At 53.1% G+C, this 23,528-nt stretch overlaps 1 protein-coding gene across 1 annotated transcript in view; it reads right to left on the reverse strand.

The window, feature by feature from the left end:
- The window catches only part of BSN (bassoon presynaptic cytomatrix protein), an 84,559-nt gene that overhangs the window by 37,830 nt on the left and 23,201 nt on the right, over positions 1-23,528 (reverse strand). Inside the window, exon 4 of the mRNA XM_088526842.1 lies at positions 18,525-19,340. Coding sequence (XP_088382968.1) covers positions 18,525-19,340 — 816 coding nt within the window. The remainder of the gene's footprint in view (positions 1-18,524; positions 19,341-23,528) is intronic.

Consider the following 23,528-nt stretch of genomic DNA (forward strand, 5'->3'; position numbering starts at 1 on the left):
ACGATGCCCAAAGGCAAGAGGATCCAAAACTAAAGATCGCAAATCTCAGGCCTGCATGCAGCCAGCCTCATGCTTTGGTTGCATCCCATATGAAATGGCTATGCGAGACGCTGGGAGATGGAGTTCCCCCAGCTGCTGCAACGCTCCCGCAGACCTGGCCTAGACCCCCACACGTCCATCTCGCACACACCACAAACACAACCCGTGGTACTGATCAGACACCGGCTGCTATCACCATCCCACTCGTAACACAAATAACAGCAGAAACTTTCTTGTGGCAAGGGAAAAGGCAAGTATTTCAAGGCACCATCTGAAGATCCCGAAGCAGATCTATAGAGAGAAGCTCACAATGACGTCCAAGCTTCTCTAACATTCTCCTTCCCACTTTCAGGTAATGCAGGGCAATGACTTCTGCAGGCTACTCATGCAAAACACAATGTATTTTCCCCACTTTTCACTTCATGGATGTTCTTCTTGAGGCCATGAGACATGTAAAAACTAATGCATGGCCTAACTCTTCCATACCACTTCCACCGAGCACTGAGTAACACCCATCATGTCCCAGGTGCTTAATGGGTACAGAGCAGCCCTCAGATAATCTCCCTCCCAGAAGACTCATTCTGCCGAGGAAGAGGCTGGTGCTGCTCATTCCTGTGGCCATTGCCCTATGGTCATTCCTCCTGCATGGAGAAGGACATGGGAGTGAGAAGGTGCACCAAGGGAAGAGGGAGACGTGAAGGTCCACACGCTTTCCTCCCCTTGGTTTGCACCAGCTGTCAAGGTGAGGCTCTCTTCACCTCAACTTTTCAATTTGGGGCAGCATGAGGAGCAAAAATCCTTGCAAGAAACCACACTGCGATGGCATCCCTCTCTCCATTGGAGTTGAAAGGTGCCTCCACACCGGTGCCAAACCTGGGGATAATTAAAATCAGAGGAGACAAATCCTACACCCAGCAGCTCTTTTGAAGGAGCAGCTTCCTTTAGGTCCTGCCAGCAGATGATGGTCATTAAACGGCAGCAGGGCATGCACTGAATCAGGGTTCCAGAGCCCGGGCAAGGCCCGCGTCAGGACTTCCTGAGCTCAGCACACCTCGCCGAGACAACACACGTACTTATTTTTGTCCTCAGAACAGATGGCAGTGGGAAGACAGCAACGTGAAGGAGAAGCAGGAGTCTTTTGCAATAAAGCTTGCTCTGTTGCAGATTTTGGGGGTATTTTCATGGTAGCCAAGCTGACCTCTGAGGCAGCTTATGGTTTAGCTTCTGGTGGTGCAGTGGGAACAGCTTATTGAGAGGCTCCTGGAAACTGCAGTTGCAGCCAGGCAAGATGTGGGGGAAATTTGTTCTGGTTTCCAAATACTGTGTTGCGGGCACAGCTGGCGTTTGCTCAGCACTGCCTCAGTAAGGCACAAACAGAAGAACCAAAATAATCCTCGCTAGATGGAGGTATCACAGAATCCCAGAACCCTCTAAAAAGAGGGGGCAGTGGGGCTCGGGCCGCCGCCAGGCAGAGGGACAGGGACAAGATGGTTTGGAGCAAGGGTGGCTGGCAGAGAGGTGCTGCTTCCCGCCCAGCCTTGGCCTCGCTCCCTCGTGGCAGGGGCCATGGGGTATAGGAGAGGGCAGAGGGAGGTGCAGGCCAGCGGGACATGGGGGAAGGACAGTTCTGTGTCTCTGGGCTCCTGCTCTGCTCTGCCCGGGCCTTGGGGCAGACGGTAACCCTGTGCTGGCCCGGCAGGTGCTCCTCAGCCATGGCCTCCAAGCGCAAAGCCCCAGCCAGGAGCACCCTGTGGGCAGAAGCAAAGAAGCCAAGGCCGGGGAGGAGGATGGACCCTGGCAGCCCAGCCTTGCTGAGAGAGCTCTCGCCAAGAGCCGCAGAGCGGACAGCCCCGCTGGAGCAGCCGCCGCGACAGGCAGCGGCGGAGGAGGCCGAGGAAGACCCGGCTCATCTTCCTGCACATGGAGGGCAGCGGGAATTTATTCTGCAGGGAGCAGGGGACCAGTGCCGTAGCCGGCGGTTGGCACAGGGCTCATCCCTCGGGCCAGGGCCAGGCAGGGTCTCGCGGCCGTGCCGCTCACTGTCCCCCTGCCCTCACAGCCCCCAGGGTGCAGCCACAGCCGCCCGATGCCGCCAGCACCAGCACAGAAGCGGCGGCAGCTCCCAGCTCTGCTCGTGCTCCCGGCTCCAGCTCAAGAAGCCGGCAAACACACGCGTCGCCCTCCGCCTCTGCGACACCCTCGAGCTCGCCATCAGACCCGGCGAGCTCCGCAGCCAGCAGCCGAGGGGAATCCGCGTCGGCTTCCAGCTCCCCGGCTCCCGAGAGCAGCCCCCAGGCAGCGCGGCCAGGACCGGAGCGACGCCCAGGACGCTCCCGCCTTGCCCAGCGGACCCGCCACCCCTACAGGCGGCCCTGACAGCCCTGCGGGACGAGCCGTGTGCCCACCGCCAGCTGTGGCACTGGTGCCCTGCCCCCTGCACAATAAAGTTTCTATCTGTCCTCCACGCACTGGGAGATGAGCCTGGTCTTCCTCGGCCTCCTCCGCCGCTGCCTTTCCCGGCAGCTGCTTTGCAGGAGGGCTGCAGTGGGGCTGTCTGCTTTCCCGCTCTTGGCGAAACCATCTCTGGAGCTGGCGAGGGCCCCGGCCCTGCTCCTCTGGCCTTGGGGGCCTCAGGAGGCCGGCTGGCCTGAGCCGGAGCCCAGGGCGCCGGCAGGAGCTGAGAGTCAGGGAACTCAGATCCCCTCTGAGTCTTCTCTTTTCTAGACAAAACAGGTCCCGCTCGCTCAGTCTTTCCTCCTACAATACATGCTCCAGTCCCTTAATCATCTTCATGGCCCTATGCTGGTCTCTCTCTAGAAGCTCCACGTTCCTCTTGTCCTCGGGAGCCCAGAACTGCACCCAGCACTCCAGGTGCGGCCTCCCCAGAGCTGAGCAGAGGGGCAGGATCACCCCGCCAAAGTAGGCCTCATACAGATGCCTCAGGCCATTACCAGGCGAAACGAAGCTCCACCGGGCTCTTGTCAGACCACATGATGCAGCTGCCGCAAACCTGCAGCAAGCGATGGCACGGCCACGTGCTCAAGGAGGCTCATAGGAGCGAGCAGTGGGCTAACGCAGCCTCTTGCATCAAGCTTTTTATGAAGACTGTCATTACCACAGAGCTCTCCTCAAGGCTGAAAGGCCCCAGTTCTCCTAGTTTATCATTATCATAATTATCATAATTTTTATTATAGTTATTCTGCTCCAGGAGCAGAGTTTGGCAGTTACCATTGTCAGACTCCATGATGTGCCTGTCAGCCCATTTCTCCAGCCTGTTGAGGTCCCGCGGAAGGGCAGTCTTGCCATCCAACAGGCCAACCACGTTCCAAAGAGCCGCTACCGCACACCCCCTGCAAGCCAACGTTCCCTCCCACCCACTTAAGAAGATTTTTAAGGAGCAGCAGTCCCGGTACCAACGCCTGAGAAGACCCAGTTAGACTGAAAAGACCCTTTGAACCCAGTGGTCTGACTAGTCTTCTACCCACCTTGCACACTCCCTGCTCAATCCGTCGTCTTCCCAGTTGGCCTACAAAGGATGGAAAGAGTAGGTCGGAAGCCTTCCTAGCATCCTAGGCGACAACAGTTCCTCAAGCAACGGCCAGATGACCCCCTCACCAACATCACCCTCGGCACCACACATGAGCCTGCACATAGCAACCTTTGGTGCTCATTTCCTTGAGTCACATCAGCAAGGACAAAAAAGAGCAGATACGATAAATATTCTAGCAGCTCAGATGGGTAAACAGCAGCAGCTGCTCCTTTAAAATTGTTTCTCTTCCAAACACGCTGGAAAACTGTTTAAGTTGCAAAGTGTTATCTGGGGTTTTGGAAACAGGTTCTTAATTAGCTGGAACTATTCGCTTGGTAGAGAATCATTTCCAGAAGCACCTAAACAGCTTTTAATATCAGATCTAGCAATAGACCCGCTGATATTATCAAACATTTCTTTGGGGCTGTTACTAGAGCACCTGGTTATGCCTCTCTCCTTGCTGCAGAAACTGGATGTCCCAGCAATGTACAATCCCTGGTCTGATGGGACCAGGGCAGTGTCCAGCCCAACCTCCTCCACTCAGCACTGAATTCACACCACGTTCCTCAACGTTTTGGGGTGGGGTAGGGTTTGTCCAGCCAGCTCTGGTAACGCTGCCCCAGACAGTCCCCATCCCTCAAGGTCCTACTTAAATACTTCACCATCCTTGTGGTGGTTTTTTGCTCTTATGCCCAAGTAGAATCTCCCTCTTTGCAATTTATGACCACAGTCCGGTCCTGCCTCCACTTGCCTCTGACCCAGCCAGCAGCAGCTCTGATGCCCCAGATCCCTGCAATAGCTCTATGGGGTTGGCCCGCGTTGGGAATTTTGCATGAGTCAAGAGAGAAGGGCAAGAATTCAGAGCATTTCATCCCCTGTGCTTGCTGTAATTGCAGTAGAAAGCAGCTAATCTGAGAAGAGCACCTGATGTACAACATCACAGAAAGGAGGAAACCTCTGGTCAGATAAGGGATTAAAAAAGCAACCATGTTTCTGAGCATCAGCCCTGCTACCTAAAAGTAGGACTTGTTTACATGGACAGAAGGTGATGGAGTTTCCTTTAGTAGGCTGTTTGGTTTCAATTGCTAATTTTGCATACTTTCTAGATCTCACTTCCTGAGATGTCACCTTGACCAATGCATTTCGAACTTCCTAAGAAAGCACAAAATTAACAGACGATTTGTCATGTCCCTTTTTAAGGGCGCCAGCCAAGGAATTCCGCATCACGCAACGTGGAGCGGTCCCTGATCCGGTCAGCCTGGATCCCCTCCTTCAACATTCATCTCTTCTCCCGCATTGCTCATTGGGTTTCTTCTCCTTGCATCCCGCCTGGGACCGCATTGAAAAAATTGGGGGGTTTTAAATGAATCTCTGATGTATCTTTCCGTTTCTAGCAGGGCAACACAAGAGGAAAAGCGGCTCACAGCCGCGGGGAGGTTAACCCAGTTTAAAGGAGATAAGAAAAGCGTTTTGGCAGCCTCAGAGGCAATTTGGGAGCTCACAAACTCTGATGTCTTGCGCACTGTTAGGAGCTTAAGGAATCTGCTTGGCCCGCACAAGTGGACGTCGCCGAGCCATCCTGAATTGTCTCCATTTATGGAAACGGGGCATCGGAAGCTGTAACTGCCCACACCGCACTGGAACCATCTTTCCTGAGGAAATACAAACCACGCGGAGCTGTTAGGCACTGCCTAACCACCCCAGAGCGCGGTGCTCCACGGGTGACGTCCAGCTCTCGTTGACAGGGCCTTGGGCTTGCTTGCGGCCGTTGGCAGCTCTGGATGAGCAAGAATCATGTCCTTCGCGGGGGATTTGCTCCGCCAGCCACGTGCAACCCGGGGGATGTCAGCTGCAGAGCCACCCGAGGGACTCGGCCGCTCAATGTGCCCGCCTTGTTTCACACCGGGAGGTGCAAAAAGGCACCCGGAGGACTTGCAAACTAACGGAGCAGGAGGAGTATCCAAACTCTCATTTTAGGTCAACGGAGGCTGCTATCTCCTCGCCTTCCATTTTTTCTAAGGGACTTGTTTTTTTGCATCTGTAAGTGCAGGCCAATTTCTCTCCATTTGCCTCAGAGTTTCCAGGCCACCGTCACATGCAGCCACTGTCCTTTCTGTGCAGGAGGGTGGTGACAACGGCCACCTTTGCCACCTGGGAGAAGCAGCCCCCAAATATATGGCATGGGGCTGGATCTTGGGGCAATTCCCAAAATCAGGGCTGTTATTTCAAAACATGGGGTGCTGCAAGGTGGAAGAGGACCCCAAAGCTCCCTAAGCAGCGAGTGAGGGCCATTGACCCACTATTTCCACTCCAAAGTGACCAAAAACAGCCGAGATCCCCAGGCTTTGGTTTTGACCAACTTCGCTTTGCTGCAGTGTCTCCCAGTCTCTATTCCTGTGACTGGCAGTCGCTTAAGGAAATTTCACTCTGTTGGACCTTCGTGGAGTTTGAAATCGGCTTATTCCATCTCGCTGCACAGCCGAACTCTGCGTGTGGGCTCCGTTACACAACGTTCCCGTGCAAACTGCCACCCAGCACCGAGTGGGCTGAGCAGGAAGGAGCCTCTGCGCCTCTCCTCCTCGGCACATCTCCCTAGGAAACCTCTGATTTTGCCTTTTCGTCTTTCTAGCCAATTCCCAGGCCTGGAGATGGCAGCACACGCCGGGTGCAGCATCCTTGCACCAGCTCTTCTTGCAGGCCCTCCCCTTCCTCCTGAGGGTGCAGAGAGTTGCTTGCATGAGGGGGCTCTTCCAAATCCTTGGCTAAAAAGGAGTCCTGGGTGCAGCTGCTCTCCCTCTCTTACCTCCCCTAGTACCCAAACTTCATCCACAGATCAAACAGCTCCTTGGAAAATGCCACGGATGGCAAGTCCATGCCAAGAAACAAGCCCAACCGACAGAGCAGAACTCCCTAAAAATGGAAAACTCAGGGATTTTTTTTCCCTCCCTGCTAAAGCTCAGACCAAGGACATGGTGAAGCAGCTGCATCATTTCCAGCAGCTCTTGGATTACACTGTGGGTTGGGAGCGCTGTGAGCAGAGCAAACCCTGAGGATGAACCGCCTCGAGCGGAGACACACGTGGGGATAGCATGGGGTGATGTCAAACACTATAATTCCCCCGGCCTCCCTACAGATGGGTGGCATTTATCAGTTGCTAACGCATGTAGCTGGATTCGAGGGAGAAGCAGAAGAGCATAACACCAGGAGACTCCACAAGAATAATTCTGGCAAGTTCCTGAAGGACTCCGCGGAGAGCCTGGATGTGACAAAGCTTTGAACGCCACCGAAGCAAGCACGACATGTCACATGCTGAAGGGTGACATTATCAATGCCCTGCTCCACGGGGATTATTTCCAGTCACATAAGCAAACACTGCCTGGAGTCCACTTGTGGCCACTGCGTTGCGCTAGGAGATGGTCAGATGAGAGAGACATATATAAATATATATATATATATATTAAAACACACACATTAGGCTCTACAGACAAGAACTATCATCAGAGTCACACCAAGAACCATGGAGTTTAATCGAGCAGTTGGTGCGGATTGAAACCAGAAACCAGCAGAGACTCCTGCTTTTCCCAAACACCATTTCCTCAGGGAACAAGCTCACATTTGACGGAGCATTCCTGCAGCCAGCATTTTGAGGGGAGTTTTTTCTTCCTTTCTAACCATCGACTCGGCTCCTTCTCGGACATACCCATGCCACGGCACCTTCATTTATTTACAGTTTCGAGGCAGGGAAGGAGAAGAGGAAGCCTGCAGGGATACGCACTGTCCCGGGAACACAGGAGGTGCCCATCACTCCAGCTGCTGTTTTTCCTGCCTCTCCTCTGCGTCCGGTTAATTCTCCAAAGCAGAGCAGAGGAGGGAGGCTGGGATTTCTCTCCGCTCAGATGCTGCCATGCGACACTGCCCAAACATTTCTCCTCAGGAAGAGGTGCCGTGGACTGCCAGCCTGGAGCGGAGATGGCTCCCGAGGAGCAGCTCCGTGTCCAGGTGGGAGACGGTGCCGCACGGGGGTGTTCGGCTCTGCCCTGGGCCCTCCGTGCTCAACAAGTCCTGCTTGCCCACGTCCCTCGGGACAGAGGGACAAGGGAAGGAGCCCGGGACCCTCCCGGAATGAAACCACAGCACCGATTTGTCAAAAACTCCTTTCTTCTCGATGACTTCACTATCTCCAGAAGCTGGATAAAAATCAAAGACGAACAAGGCACGCGGCTGTTGTAGGATCAAGCAGATGAGGATACGTTAATACCTCTGCTTCTAATTACAATGGTTTATAGCAATAAATACACCTCCTCACTAATCTCGTCTCAATTTCTGATTAATTGAAAGGAGCTGCTGTAAGAGCATCGCGTACAGAAGGAGAATAAGGAATCATCGGGCTTGCTGAGCAATCCAGTTTCACCACCAAGGAAATGGCAACAGCATTTTTGCAAAGAGAGGAGCTTCGTGGTACTCACACGCTCCCAAGCATTTCGGTAAAGATCCAGGGAAGCATCTAGGGGGGTTCAAAGGTTTGGTATCCAATTCCTCTGGAAGATTAGAATCTGGATGTTTCCTCCCAAGGATGCACCTCCATCACAGGGCAACCGTCACGTCCTTTCTTACTTCCCAATACTGGGTGGCAAATGCCCATTCGGTGCCTCGTTTCGGAGCCGCTCAGCACCAAGGAAACGGAGTTGGCCCGGGCCACCTGCAGGGTACCTGCCCCAAGGGGCTTGGAGGCCACCAACTCCTGTGCAGATTCCCAGATTATCCCTAGGGTGAAATTCAGTGCATTGAGCCTCTTGCACATTCAAGCTATATGGATTATTCCGAGCACTAACTATGAAATTCCTCCTAGAAAGGGGAACAGGCTGCCCAGAGAGGCTCTGGAGGCTCCTTCTCTGGAGACCTTCTAACCCTGCCTGGATGCCACCCTGTGCCCCATGCTCTGGGTGTCCCTGCTAGAACATTGGGGTTGGACTAGATGGTCTCTAGAGGTCCCTTCCAATTTAGTTATTCTGGGATTCTGCGAATATTATATAAAAAAATAAACTTTAAAAAAAGACTTGACAGTTTCATTTTTAACAGCAAGGAGGACAGATTTGAGACACGCAGCATATTTGGCCTGTGATGATGCCTCCAATTTTGTCAGCCACCATCTCTGGCTGCTTCAGGGTGCCAGGCAGCTGCCTGGTTTCTGCTGGCATTACATTACATTATCTCCCCAGGTCATGCCATCTCCTTCAGACCTTTCTACTTCAACATGTGGCAAACGCTGGCAAAAAGAAGGGCTCAACCAAACACTTCCACCCAGCTGCTGACCCGTATGGCCCCAAAATTATTCAGGAAATCACAAGGTAAATGGGACACCTTCTCCTGACGCACCTCAGGAAGCTCTTGTTTTAATTTTCTATTTTCCAGAGCTGGGCAGCTCTGCAGGGCTTCCCCCCAGCTGCAGGCCCTTTCCCAGGGAGTGAGCTCACATGCAGGGACCTCTCCACCTGGAATCCAGGCCAGGAGGAGGCAGAAGATCCCCAAGGAGGCCGTGCATTCAAGGAGCAGCTCTCCCCACTCAAAAGGCATTCCCTGACCATCCTGTGGATCCTAGTGGATCTCAGGGAACCCTCCCGCCAAGCTGACCCCGGCTGACATGACTCGTGTGAGATGCTCAGCACCTACACCAAAAGCTACTCGCAGCCCCACGCAGCATGTCTGAAGGCCACCAAGCATCCACAATGCTGAACCCTCTCCGATCTCACAACCGCTTCTCCCAGAAGGATAATCCAACGCGGATAATCCATTGATTTAGGCATCTCAGGGGTTTCTTAGTTCACAATTTCAGTCTGAAATCCTTCCCTGCGCTTTTTTGCAGCCTGTGCTCTTCCGTTGAAGGTGACCCGTCCGGCCAAGCAGCAAGGTGCCCGCACGGCACATCTGCCAGCAGGCCCTGGATGAGCCCTTCCCAAGGCGAGGGGACGCAGCCCGGACCTCCGGAGCTGGATAGAGCCACCCGCAGGTATCCCCCAGGCTTAGCCTGGCAGCTGCTACAAGCTGCCGGTTGGGACTTCAAGAGCAAGGAGGGAAGATCTTGTGCTAGACCCAGACACAGCTGAGTTTTGTGAATGAACTGAATTCTCGTTTTTTTAGTTCTCCACCAGCTATTTATAAAACCCCCTCCAATATCCATAAAGCACTACAGCAGCTTCAGCTTATTCTGCTGCCTGTCTCTTCTCCTGCTTTGCCTATTTTTGCTGCCTTCTCCTGCCTCCAACTTCCTACACTGACAACGGCGACGCTTTTTAAAGCTTCTCAAGGTCAAGAAAGTCCCGAACGAAGGCACGTTAGGGCAGTTATTGATCTTTTCTCCATCTTCCCCTTCCCCAGTGGCTCTGAACTGTGAAATCTCAGCCAGGAGACAGAAAGTTACTCAGGCTTTCCCCACTCTGGTGAGTTTTAAAATTCACGGTGCCCGGTTCACAGGGATATCAGATCCTCCCGGAGCGCCAGCCGCGTATTTCCGATCCCGCGGACGCATGGCAAGGGCACAGTCCCCTCCATCTAACCAAGGGCAGCTCCCGAGCAGCTGGTTTCCGAAGGATTCTGCCTCAGCAAAGTTCCACGGGCAGGATCTCACCCCTGCTCAGGAGGAGCAATGCAGGGACTAGCAAAGCGGAGCAGGGGACAGGAACCGAGCGCGTTGCACGGACAAGAAGTGATTCCCTAGCCCATTTCTCCGTGCTTCCCAGGAAGTGGCACGACCAACACCGTGCGGCGAAGTTTTGCCACCCATTACAGCCAAACTCAACCTGCACTGCTGCCTGCCGGGGCAATCGCCCTCTCCTCCCCAGTCCTCATGAAGCCACTCGTTGAGAACGAACCCAACGGGGACGGAGACGCCACGGCAGGGCGCTGCGTCGCTGCAGCAGGCAGGAGGTGGCCTGTAGCAGCCGCCTCACAACATCTGGTCTCACTTAGGCTGGTTTTTGAGCAAAGGTGGGGGGACCTGTGAATCTACTCGACTCTTGGATGCTGCCTGGGACTGCAGTAGAGGTTCAGACGGGTCTCAGAGCTGCCCCGATGCCCACCTGACCTCCAGCATCACTCGCTGACCCACCGCAGCAGCCCCGATTCCCCGCTAAGGCCAAGGTCTCTGCCCTGTGCGACCCACAACCTGCACCCTGGGCTTCGTTCCTGCTGCCCTTCCTGGCAAATCCCTCCTTGGTGACCAACACCTTGGCACCGCTAGCCCAGCCAGCGCAACAGCTCAGCGAACGCAGCGGAGAGCAGCTCCGAGTGCCATGGCACAGCTAACGGCCGCCAAAGGAAGATTTCATTCACTGCAAAGAGGTCTTCGTTTAGAGGCAGACGACACGGAAATCCCTCACCTTGCTCAGCTCCTGTCATCCCGGCAAACACGCAGCTTGCTTTATGAGCCATGGAAACGAATTTGCAAGCACAGGCAACAGCTTCGCCTGCAGTATTAATCAGAAATGTTTACATAGGGCTGACATTTGCCCATTAATAATATAATTGCGTCAAAAGGAGGAAAGGAAAAGGGAAAGGAATCAGGAGCTCTAATTTTATGGCTAAAGAAAGGCACTGCCATCCCTAAGCTCCTTTTCTAAACAGCTTTCGCAAGGGGTTTGTTATTTGGACGAGTCCAAGAAGCTCCAAAGATGAGACAGAAAACAAGAGGCTGAAGCTGGAGCAGGGCTGGTTTCTACCAGGGCTTCTCCATGGCACACAGCTGGAGAGCTCCAGCACCATAACAGGAACACAGATTTCATGGGAGAGGTGGACACGGATGCTACAAACCAGCCCTTTCACGGGACCTTTCGGAAGGCACCTCGGGATGGCTCCCGCCTCTGCAGGCCCGAGCAGGGCCCAGGTGCCCCAGCTCACCGCAGCAGCCAGCAGGTTAATTACAGCAGGTTAAGAAGCTGAGGAAACTCCTGACTCACAACAAGCTCTTAATTACCAATTCCTAAAGGGATTTGAGGGCTCGCACAGCAAAGCTGACTTTCCTGTCACACTGTCATACAGGGCTTGCTCACTTTGATTTAAGTATATATGACTGACCTGAATAGTAGCACCTCACCCCTACTCTGCTGCTGGTCTGGGAGCTGCTTTTGGTCCAACGCCAAGTTCCTAGCTCTAAAATAACATGAGATTTCCCAGGGGGGAATCCAAGTTTGGACAAGGCAGCGCCACTTGCTTGAGCTAGCTCTTCTGGCAGGTCTTAGTGGCAAGACACCAAGCAGTTCTACCCACCGCTGGGCCAGCTGTCCCCTCAAAACTGAGTGCACAAGTGACAGGAGCCAGCTGTGAGCACTGCAGCATGACCCCGCCTGGGAAAAGGGCTGTCCTCATGGCAGGAACAAAGATTCAGAATAAAATAAACCCTATGATCTCTCTAAGAATTCATGGGAAAAGCATCAGTTAGTTTATTCTATGGCCACATCTTCCTTCCAGAGGCCCATGGTCTGCTTCATGGACAGAGCACCAACCCGAATCTTCCAGGCAGGATGCAGAGGCCTTTCCATGGTTGGGGAGGCTGAACGGTCCAGCCTTTCCATCCCTGAGAAAGCAGAAGGCGCTGCCTGAGAGCGGCGCGAGGCAGGAGCCGGGGCTTCCCGGGAGAGCGCTGAGCCGGTGGCACTCCCTTGACCCTGCTAATCCTCTTTGACCAGGAGCCACGGACTAATTCCACATTCCCGGCGCCAGCACGGATCCACCGCGGGGGCTGGGAGAGCAGCGGGGAATTGGGCATCGTGCTCTGCGCCATCCCCCTCGAGCAACGGCCTTGGACGAGGTGCTCTTCAGAGCATCCTGTTTCGCACCTTCAGGAAAGGGGCAGGGATGACTGGAGTCCCACAAACACTAACTCCCTCCTCCCTTCTCACTCACTCCTCACTTACTCCCTCCTCCCTTCTCACTCCTAACTCACTCCTCACTTCAAACTTACCCACTGCTCCCTTCTCACTTCCAACTTACTCACTTCCTCACTCACTCCCTCACTCCCTCCTACCTTCTAACATTACTACCTGGTTGAGGCTGCCGATATTAGCCAGAAAGGGAATGTATCCCATGAAAAATCCAAGCAAATGCTGATCTTAGTTTTTAATATCAAATACAGACAGCAAAGAGCACAATGGTATTTACTGATGAGAGCAGGTAGGGAGATGTATTTCTCAGACTGGAAAACCACAGAAACTACCCGTAAACGAGGACATGGAGCCTAGACCAGCACCAGTGTCATGGTGCCCTGGTGGAAACACCCAGCAGGCAGCTACCACCACAGGGATGCAGCCCTGCTTCATCCCCCTCCACCAAGGTGCAAAATCCCTCCCTAACTCTCCACTCCCACCACTGGGCTCTTACAAAGGGACCCCTGCAGAGCACGGGCCTCGCCGGGGCTCCTGCGCTCACTTTCTGATGGTCAGAAGCATGGAGTAAGCAAGAGAACAAGTGCAATAGCCTGTGCTGCAGAGACAGGCGGCTCCACACTCCGGAGAGGGGCTGGGGTCCCGTAGAGCTGGCAGCGCCCCGGAGCAAGGGGACCCGCTGAGCGTAACCCAACCTGCGGCTGTCCCAGCCTCACACCCTTCAACAGAACACGTCACAGCTCCAGTTTCAGCCCGGCTCATTAGGCGAAGGGGGCATCGGGCCATGTTTATTGAGCGGCACAACACGCGTAGTTCATTCGGTGCTTAATCCAAAACCACCAGAGTCGAGCGGGGTCACGTAGGGAACGCGCCGTGGTGTGAGGGCACGCGCCAGCGCGCAGCTCGCCAGATCACCTGCTCGCTCCCTGGGCAGACGCCGCTGCAAACAAGAACCATCTCTCACCTCCCAGAAAAACAGCTCCACAGCCCGTCCTCCCGCAACCGAAACCTCATTCCTGCCCGCGCCGCCACCAGACGGAGGCTGTGGCACGAGGAGCGGGGTCTGATTCGGTGCGGATAGGCCCACAAGCTGTTCCCAGAAGCCAGATTCCTGTGGGAGGTATGAGGAGGTGGGAGGAAGGCTCCAGGCACCTCTAGTTCTGCTCTGTTAATTCCTGTAAACAGCTCGTTGAAAGCTGGGTAACATATATCAAGCCAAGCAGGAGAACCGGAGGTGGGGCACAACATTTGGGCTTCCTTGTCACCACGGCCTCCTCCTCAGCTCCTGGACAAGGAGCCTCCAGCACCATGAGCCCCCACAGCCTCCTTTTTCTCCCGGAAAGCACTGCTAAAATGCCATGTACATGTCTGGACGTGGCACCTCTCTCTCTGCAACTGGATGGCCCAGCTGCCCGCTCTTCTCCAAGAGCGGAGTCAAAGGGAAGCTAGTCCTGCTAGAGGACAGACTGTGCCCATGACCCTCACGGCTCGATGTGACCCAGCAGCCTGGCCACGGCCTGGAAGAGCCTCTTGAACTGCCCTTCAGCTGGCCCGGACTGTGCAACCTGCTCCAGTGCGGCGAGAACACGGGAGGAACAAGTCACCTTCAAGACCTGCATAAGAAATCTACTTCTCTAGATAAGGATGAGGAGAGAAAACACCTAACAAAGGCACTTTTCCTCAGAAAAAAAGACCAGCACTTCCCTGAGAGCAGTCACAGCTGAGCAATACTGATCGGAAATACCGCTTGCTGCATAGAAATTCTGAGCACAACAGTTTGACACAGAGGGAGAGCGACGGGAGACAACGTCCTAGCCGGATTAGTCGCCCACATAATGCTGGTATTCAGGGAAAGAGCCTCACCAGCTCCTTTCCCACCTTGCACCACCTGGAAATGAAGGAAGACGCTTTCTTTAGTCGCTCGACACCTACTCAATTCAGCCCGTGTCACCACAGAAAGCAGCACTTTCAAGCCTAGCAAAAGATAAGTTGCTAAATGTGCTCTGCTGAAATGCTAGGGGAGATGCAGCTCCTTAGAAGCCCCCTGCAACACAGCGGGGAAGTGGGAGGGGAAGGCAGAGACCCAGAGCTCCCGATTCCATCTTTAGCTCGGGAGTGGGATGCGGATGAAAATATCACGGATAAATAATGTGACGCTTTCAGGGGAGATCTGGAGTTTTCAGGGACTGCAGGTAGGGGCAAAAGCTTTTCCTGCCTTCCATTCACCTGCCAGGCTGTTCCTGGAGGACTCCTGCTTCTGCAGCGGCTGGAGCACAAGAGGCTTCCAAAGGAAAGGCTGCTCCTGGCAAGGGCCAGCTTGCAAGCTCAGGAAGCAACAAGCAGCACTACAAGTTCAGGGAAAGGAGCTCATTTTGCTGCACTGCTGAGGACTAGCAGCAGGAAAGGTGGTCAGGAACCCCTCCAGATTCATTAGCGCCTGCAGGAGGCTTTCTGTCTCACAGCCAGTCAATCAGCGCAGAGCGCTCGCGACAGCAGTAGGGAGGCTCAGAGCTGCTCTCCGAGCTGGGCCGCAGTGTTGCCTCTGGGCAGAGCCCCATTTGTCACAACCACTTCCCGTCTCCCTGCACCTACACAGGTGCAGATCACTTTTCCGAGCGGCACTTTGGATCTTCTTCCCTGCGTTTTGTAACGGCACGTGGCCGCATCTCCTAGATCCCTCTGCTGCAGGGGGCAGCCTGCCGGCTTGACCGCTTGCCTTCCCTGATTTTGATTGTGTGTTCAGCTAGTTGAGAACAGGCACGTACGGATGGTCACTGGTACATACGGGGATGGAACGCAAACATAAATATGTGGCAGACAGCCTGCTTTTATTATGGTTTAACAGCCCCAGAGGGTTTCACCTCCATCAGCAGCCTTGCGCATCCAGCCTAGCTCAGCTCCTTCAGGACTGGCTTGTTCTCAGACGTCAGTATTAGACGATGTCAGTTTTGGGGGGTCATTTTTCCTCATTTTCCCCTGCCATTAACCCACCTGAACCAACACAGCTTGGCTGCAGGGTAGTCGGAGGCCTCTCAGCATTGCTGGTCTGCAGAGGGAAGCCAACGGCTCCCGGTGTCTCTGCAGAGCAAGCGCCTGCGCCAAGGGACCCTCTTTCACGGCCGACCTGCGCAACAAAATTAGAAGCAATTCCATTTAGCTCTCTGTGCTAAAGGCTCCCAAATGCTTTGCCGAGTGGGCGTGCTTGGAAACTATCACACGAGGCTGGTTATGGCACGACTGGAAGCAACCGGGCTGCAGTACCTGCTACTGCACTGCAGTGCCTCCCCACGGGGAGGCCACCTCCCTGGCAAGGTGACTGGCACCGGGGCAGTTTGGTGACTCATTCTGCTTGCCAGCTCTCTGGCCGCTTGCCGGGAAAGAGGGATGATGGCAGCTGGCCCGGGTCAGGCTGTCTCCTGGCCTTCAGCCTCCTTCCAGGGCAGGAGCAGCCCCAGGGTTCGTGCCTGGCTGCCACCGTCCTGCTCACCACAGCCACCCGTCCCCATTGCAGGGTCACCTGTACCCAGAGCCACAGCTACTACCCCGGGCAGTCACCCTGAGCCCTCTGCTCTTGTGCTCTGGGGCTTCCAGGCTCCCTTCTCACAGCGCCGCTCATCACGGCGTCTCTCCAGCCACACTGCTCCTTCCCTCTCCCTGACCATCCCCTCTGGCCACACACTCAGGTCCCTCTGAGCCACTTGCAGTGACCATTCTTCAACAGCCGGGATGAGTTTTGAAGGGAGCCCATGTTAAAGCATTAGGATTAACGTGCATTAAGACCTGGGTATTATGCAGACCCACAGGTCACTACAGGGAAAGGCTGCTGCCAGCACCTCCTCCTCATCGCTCACCTTACAGACACCAGAAACAGCCAAATCCTGCCCAAAACAGCAGGTCACAGCACTGCAGGGCATGGGACAGCTCTGGGCACTCAGGAGGGTTGTCCCAGGGGGGATCTGCATCAAGACACTCCTGGGCTGCTCCTGATGATGCCCTGAGGGAGGCACTGGAGAGAGGCACTTATTTGGCCTCTGAGCTTTGCAGATGCCTCCACTGATACCAAGGCTGGTATATGGATGGCTAATATATTCTCTCCTGCTTACTTTCATTTTTTTCTGGGAGTCTTTCTTGAACCCCTTCACTCCCCAGCTTATCTCTGGGGGTCATCAAGTGTTAAATCACACCTTGGAGCACCTGCAACCAATATGAGTGTCAGAATTTATGTTTCCCACTGCATCAAGAGGGGAGAAGTCTCCCTCAGTGGAAGTTCATTAGTGCCTCTCTGGCAGCAAGGACAGTCTAAATACTTGTCCTACATCAGGATGGAAACATTATTTAGCCTTGTTTTCCTGTGCGATTAAACATTTTTTGCCTTGAAACTATGATCACAAGCAGCCCATCCCCAGAGTGACGCAAAGTCTTGACTACTTGCTGAAACAGCAGTGATGCAGCAGTTTCGGAGGAAAAAAATACATTCTCCTATCACTGTTTTGCAGCAAAACTTCACCTTTCCTCTGAAAGGAGAGCAGACCACCGTGCTCCATACGCTCCCTCCTCTCCTGAGGTTCACCATGATTCACACTCCTTGAAGCCAGGGGTGAAGAAGCTGCATGAGCTCCAGCTGCACCCAAGGTACCTGCCCATCTCACCTGGGACTGGATCAGCCCCGCACTGAAACCCCCTCAGCTTTCACTCAACATCAAGGTGCTGAAACATAAAAGCAATTAATGGATCAAGCCCTGCCATGTCCAGGAGTGGTATATGCATTCCTACTCACAGCCAAGCCTGGATACCCGATTTTCTCACCCAAATACACAGAATAGGAAAGAAACAGTGCCTAAGTGCTACCTAAGTTTTCTGCTCATGAGTGGATTCTGCACACAGGTCTGTTATTAAAAACATACCGCACATGCTGGTAAATAATTTCCAGCTTGTTTCCACCGAGATGGATGGCTGGAGGTTATATTCCAACATCCAAACTACAGCCACTTTCTGTGTAGCTCTATTATGAAAACACTCATTTTGCACTGGGAAGATTGCTGGTTTGGTTTTTTTTTTTTTCAACCTCTCACAGATGCAGCTTTTCGGCATAAAAATGACTCTTGGTGGGAACAATAAGCAGAACATTTCAATGGAAAATGCAGTTACGTAAGAGCCCATCTGACGAGTGTCCCAATACAAAGAGGAGCCTTTTTACACCTCTCCGCACAGGCTGCGTACCAGCTCGGGACGGGAAACGCTCCTGCGCATCCAACATGACGGCGAACGGCTTCAGGAAGCAAAGGAAATCATTGGGGGTAACTGAAACTGCGGGGAGGAGCTACAGGCACAACACGTGCCCAATTACTCACGGCAGAGCCAAGCCAAGATTAACAATCCCATCTCGGGGCATTTAGAGCTCGTTGAGTTTTCCCTGTGTTGATGATACCAGTTTTATGTCTTATCGGTTGCAAGATGCAGCGCTTCAAGAAACCCTGGGTGTCCTCAGGCAAAGGTTTCCACCAGGGTCTTGAAGCTCCTGTAGAGCAGGGGTTGTGGACCTGGTTTGCATCATACCCAGGTACCCATCTCCTGCCTCCAGGCCAAGCAGGGACCAACATAAGGTGCAGCCCAGGATGAAACGTGCCAGCCTCCACCTTCCTCTGCTTGCCCCGAGGGCAAGCCTTTGCCACCAAGCCAAGCGGTTGCCCTTCAGCGTCTCCACTGGCCAGGAAAAAGCAAGGCCATCTCCAAGAATCTGGAAGTTCTTGCCCACTTTCTGGTGAGGCTTGGAAAGCTCAGCCTCCCCAGGACACAGCCTCCAAGCCTGACAAGTGACTACACTGATCTTGGGCAGCACAAGACCTCAGGCTGCCAGTGGTCGCACGTGCCAAGGGACTCCAAAGCCTCGACAGGAAGCAGCAATTACAGTCTCTCCCCTCAGACCCCAATAACAGGGTGTGCACTGAAATCTGCAAGGCTGAAAACAGCCTCTGAGGGTTGCAAACCCCTTGTAGCCTCGCAAACAAACCCAGCAACAGCCCGGCCCCGTCCTCTCCCCAGCTCATCAGCAGCAGCGACCGCCCCGCGCGAGCCCTTACCTCCACCAGGTGAGGCGTCGGGTTGAAGCCGCACATGTTGCAGACCTGCTGCCTGCAGGTCGTGCAGCTGTTGTAGTTGGGGGGCTCGCCGGAGCCCACGTTGAGCTCCGCTTTGCAGAGCGGGCACAGGACCCTTGCTTTCGGCACTTCCTTTGGCTTGACTTGCTCCGCTTTTCCTTGCTTTGGAGCTGGCGCAGTCCCAGCCCTACCCGGCGCCCCGGGCGAAGCACCCGGGGCTTTGAGACCAGCTTCTTTGCTGGCGTCGCTGAAGACGATTTTTGGAGGCACTTTGCCAGAAGACTGCGGACTCGGAGGGGGCGCTTCTGGCTGGACAGACATAAGTGTGCTTGCCTGGGTCAAGAGGGAAGCCCCGAAGCCAAAGAGCTTCCCCGTGAGACCCTCCTGGGCTTGTTCTTGTGTGCCGGGGGTTGGAGCCGCGGCCTTTGCTGGGGAGTCTCCCACAGTCTTTCTCTGCTCGGAGGAGGAAGGCTTTGCTTGTTGATGCTGAGCGGAAGACCTCCCCGCTTCCTGAGGAGCGGCAGGTTTTGGCTGGCCTTGGCCACGCTGCTCCCGCGGAGCCGCGGCGGCTTTGGGGGGCTCCGGCTGCGGGCCGCCGGCGCCCGGCCTGGCGCTTGGCTGCATAGTTCCCGGGGGCTTGTCCTGGCCTGCGGCGACCTGCGCGGGTTTGGCGGGGGAGTGGGACGGAGACGGCGCCGGGGAGTGGAGCTGCTGCTGGCTTTTGGAGCGAGGAGCCGTGGTCATGTCCATCCCCAGGGCTCGCTGCATCTGGCAGTTCAGACAGAGCCACTCTTTCACCTGCGAGACAGAGAGACAGCGGGCAGTGAGCGAGGAGCCGGCAAAGCGCGCGGTTCTGAGGGAAAAACAACGAGCAGCTTTTCCTTGAGCAGCATTTGCTGGGCGGCCAAGATGCCGACTTGAGAGAGAAGGGGGAAAAACGGTTAATTTTCACTCTGGAAACAATGCGCTGGATGCACAGGAAAACTCCAACACTCCCTGGCTAAGCGGCGATAAATGAAAACCTTCCCCCTCGGGAGCCGTTCCCGATGACACACTAATGTCGGAATTAAGTTAATTAAAAGAGGCCGTGTGAAAGCTGGGAGCCTTCTGATAGGAGGCATCCCATGGATGCTCAGCAGCCCTGCAAAGATTAATACAGAGCAGTCTCCAGGATAACCAGGGCTGCTGCAGACACTTCCTCCAAGACAAGTGCTAAGCAGGCAAAAAGCACCAGAATATTCCCCAGAGTGGAGCTGTGTCACACACAGAGGGCCTGAACAGTCACCTGGAAACCCAGAGACTTTAAGGGCTTAAAAGCTGTAGTTTTGGGTATAGTATCTCTATAGGGAAGGCCACCAGACCTGCCCTGCCAAGTCGCTTCTTCAATATTTGGCTCAGAGCTAAGCGAGGAGCAGCTCAGCTCCTCCTCAGCAATCCTGCATCACATCGTTATTTCTCCAAGCCTTTCCAAACTACCTATTTTCTATTTGCATTGTTGATGCTATTGCAGTGTTATTAGAGATGCTGTAATTTCTCATGGTCTTGCTCTCACTATCCTGAGCCATAAACCAAAGCAGACAGAATTCCTCCCCCTTTTTTTCTTTTTTTTTTTTTTTTTTGGAATTAAAAAGTTCTGGAATTTCTCCTCGCCCTCCTATTTTGGGAGAACATCTCCTGAAATCTCGTCAGCTCCGCACCCCGTCCCCATCAGCGCTGATTAAGGGAGAACCAATCCTTTCTGTTCAGGTTTCTCTCTGCCCGCAAAGTTCTCCAGCATCTAAGAAATGCAAATCTTCCCTCTCTGCATAATCTTCTTAGCTGCACTTTAAGACCCTACGGCTGGATGGAAACCGGGGAAGGGAGCTCTTCCCACAGCATCTTTTCTTTTTAAATTTGTATCCAGCTTCTCTCCCACACGCCTTGGTGACAGCAAGGGAATACCGGCTAGGGGACAGTCATAGCATCCTCGGCACATCGGGGACCACAGCCACGGGGACACATTCCACACTCCTATCTACATTTATATAGCCTCTACTCACTGTAGCCCAGGACAGGCTCGGGTTTGTTTTCAAGGACAGGAAAACTCGTTGCTCCCCTCCTGCATAAACTTCCAACCTACCGACTCCAAACCACCCAATCGCGTGCTAAGGAAATTCAATTAATTGCCCTTGACTGTCTACCAGTCTTAACGAGAAAGACTTGCTGTTGGTGCCTAACAAACCTTTCCACATTGCAGATTTGCTGCTTTGTGGCCCTCCCTGAAATGCAATTTTGGGTGGGATTATCCAACTGCCTGGCCAGCTTTTCCCGACACAACCAGTATTACAGCACAGGGCTTGCATAGATCACAAAAAGGCTTAAAGGATCCTAATAAAGCTATAGAATAAAGAGCTAATAAAGAGGAGTGGCCAAGTAATTTGGTCAAAGACTCTTTTCACAAGAAAGGCAAAAGAGGAAATATCAAATCCTGATGAGAACCATTGCTTACCAGCCCCATGGAAGTTCGGATTTGGTGGAGTACTGGGTAAGGCACAAAAATAAATGAAGCAGGGGATTATTCAAGGCACTTGTATCACTTGGCTCTGAACACAGCTTCTTCCCCAAAGACTAACCACACAAGGGGTAGACACATGGAAAACGGTGGAGGGAAAATGAAAAGATAGTTCTCCCCGCTGCTTATACATCCATGCTAAGAGGCTGGGTAACAAGCAAAATAAATGTCACTACAACGACAAAATTGCTGTTGAACCCTTCTAAGGACGGAGGAGCATAAAACTGCTTTCTTGAATGGTCTGTATATGAACCATGCATATGCAGTCAGGTATTTATTTGAACAATCTTCTCTTGGATTTGCTGCTTGAAGCATCTGACAAAATCTGACTAGGGAAATACTGAAAGAGGCAAATCAAACTGGGAGGCAAAGGATGGTCCTACAGCTGACACAAAGTGAGGAAGGGCCATGGGCAGGTTCTAAGCGCACGTTGCCACTTTGCAGAAGGAAGGGCTCAATTAGAAACAAAATCAACAGCGACCATTTGGTTCAATACGCCAAATATCCCCTGAAGTTAAGGAGAAACTGCAAAGTGCATAAAATGCATGAAAAGGAAAGAAGTTTGGAAAGAAACAGGCAAGTGCTGGGGCAGGAGAAGGGATTGGTTGGGTGTATTAAGGGCAGCTGCCACCCTAGAAAGGACATGGGTCCATTACTCGCTGGAGACGAAGCTGTTAACGAGAAGATATGGCACAAACACTGTAATGACCAGGGCGAACGTCTGGCAAGAAGCAAACTAACAGCCATTCCGAGCACGAAGCACTTCCAGCTTATTAGCGGTTGAGGGGAACATCCGGCAACATCTACCAGCGCCGAGGATATTTCAGTTTGGCAGATCTGAATCATTTTGCATCCAAGAGCTCCAGAAGAGCGAAGGAATCTGCTACAGGCTGACATTCATTTCTAAGCAGTCTTGTGGAACTGGGGGAATTTTAGAAGAGCGGAAGAGGTTTTTTGCCTGAATACCCAACGAGGCCACAACACGGCCGGAACGGGACAGCGAGACAGACATCCGAGACGGAAAGATGACACTGCACCAGCGAGGAAGGAACCGAGGGCAGCGGATATGTCAGTCAACGTGATTTTAGGGAAAAAATAGGTGACAGCAAGCAAACCTGATTTCCTTGTTTGCTAAGGCAGCGCATTTGATATTTGCGGTATATTTGATGTCCAAGAAGTGCTTTGACCTAGTAATGCACAGCTTGGATTTTTTTTTTTTTTTAAAAAAACGCTATAAAATATGAAAAGTGAACGTGCTGAATGGCATTCAGGGAGCCTGAAGCAGGAGGAGGGAGGTTCAGCTGCCTCTTCCCACACCGACAGATTCATTCCAGAGTCATTAGCGGTTTGATATTGATATTTTTAAAAGATTAATGAAATATCGAAGATGATGTTGATGGGATATGCAAAAGTGATTCGAGGAACGGAGAAAACATCTGAAATGAGAAAATTAGAGCAGCCCTTCTTTTTAGCTTATCAAAAAAGAGATTAAGAAGTGACTTGATTATGCTATAGAAGCACATTCAGAGGAAACAATATTAGGCACTAAAAGGTTCTTAATCAGGCAGGAAAAAAAGGCATAAAAAGAACTAACGACTGGCAGTGGAAGCCAAATATATTAAGCATCGTTTTTAACAGCAGATGTTTCCAACCATTAAAAAAATTATAGACATGCTGTTGAGCTCAGTAGAAGCCTATACCGAGGTAGAGCTCACAGCCTTTCATATATGCGGTGATTTATACCTGTATTGATGCTACAGGCTTGGAAAATTTGAACTACGGAGTGTTTTTTTCTTTAAATATTTGGTATGAGGCTGACCCTTGCAGGGCATCCAGCACCAGCCCTACACAACAGCCCATGCACTAACTACGCTCAAGGCTTAGGCTCATCCCCACCCTTATCCTCACGGCATTCCTAATCTTCCCCCCCCTACTTAAAAATCCCTTGGTAGGAAATAACGGAGGCAACTCGTTGGATTTAGAAAGCTGTTGAGTTACTCCAACTGGGAAACAATCCCAGTTTCCGGGAATGATGGAGAAACAGGGAGTTCCTCCACCTCATGCAGGCTGCCCAATGCTTTGGGCTCGTTCACGAAGGCCTGGGGTTGAACACAGCAAAAGGCAGAGCACCTCAGGCAGCCTGGTGGAACCCGCAGCGGCCACGCTTTCTGAGGGGCTTTCGGGCTGCTTTTAAGAAGAATTATTATCCTCTCCTGTAACAACACAAGGCCAGCTCCACCAAAAAGGTCACAGGAGGAAAGCAGGCCCCCGTCAGCAGGATTGGCACCCTGTTTGCACACAAAAAAAGTCAGAGGTCTGCAGAACACCGTGGAAGCTGCAGGTAGCGTATCTGTGAGGGTCCCGTTTGGAGGGAAGAGGAGGAACATGAAGGAGTGTGGATACTACCGGGAGGAGAGGTCTCCTGGGCAGGCCGG

The sequence above is a fragment of the Tinamus guttatus genome, unplaced genomic scaffold, assembly GCF_059628265.1.
Source record: "Tinamus guttatus ecotype Peru unplaced genomic scaffold, ASM5962826v1 Tinamus_guttatus_pri_ptg000026l, whole genome shotgun sequence".
NCBI lineage: Eukaryota > Metazoa > Chordata > Aves > Tinamiformes > Tinamidae > Tinamus > Tinamus guttatus.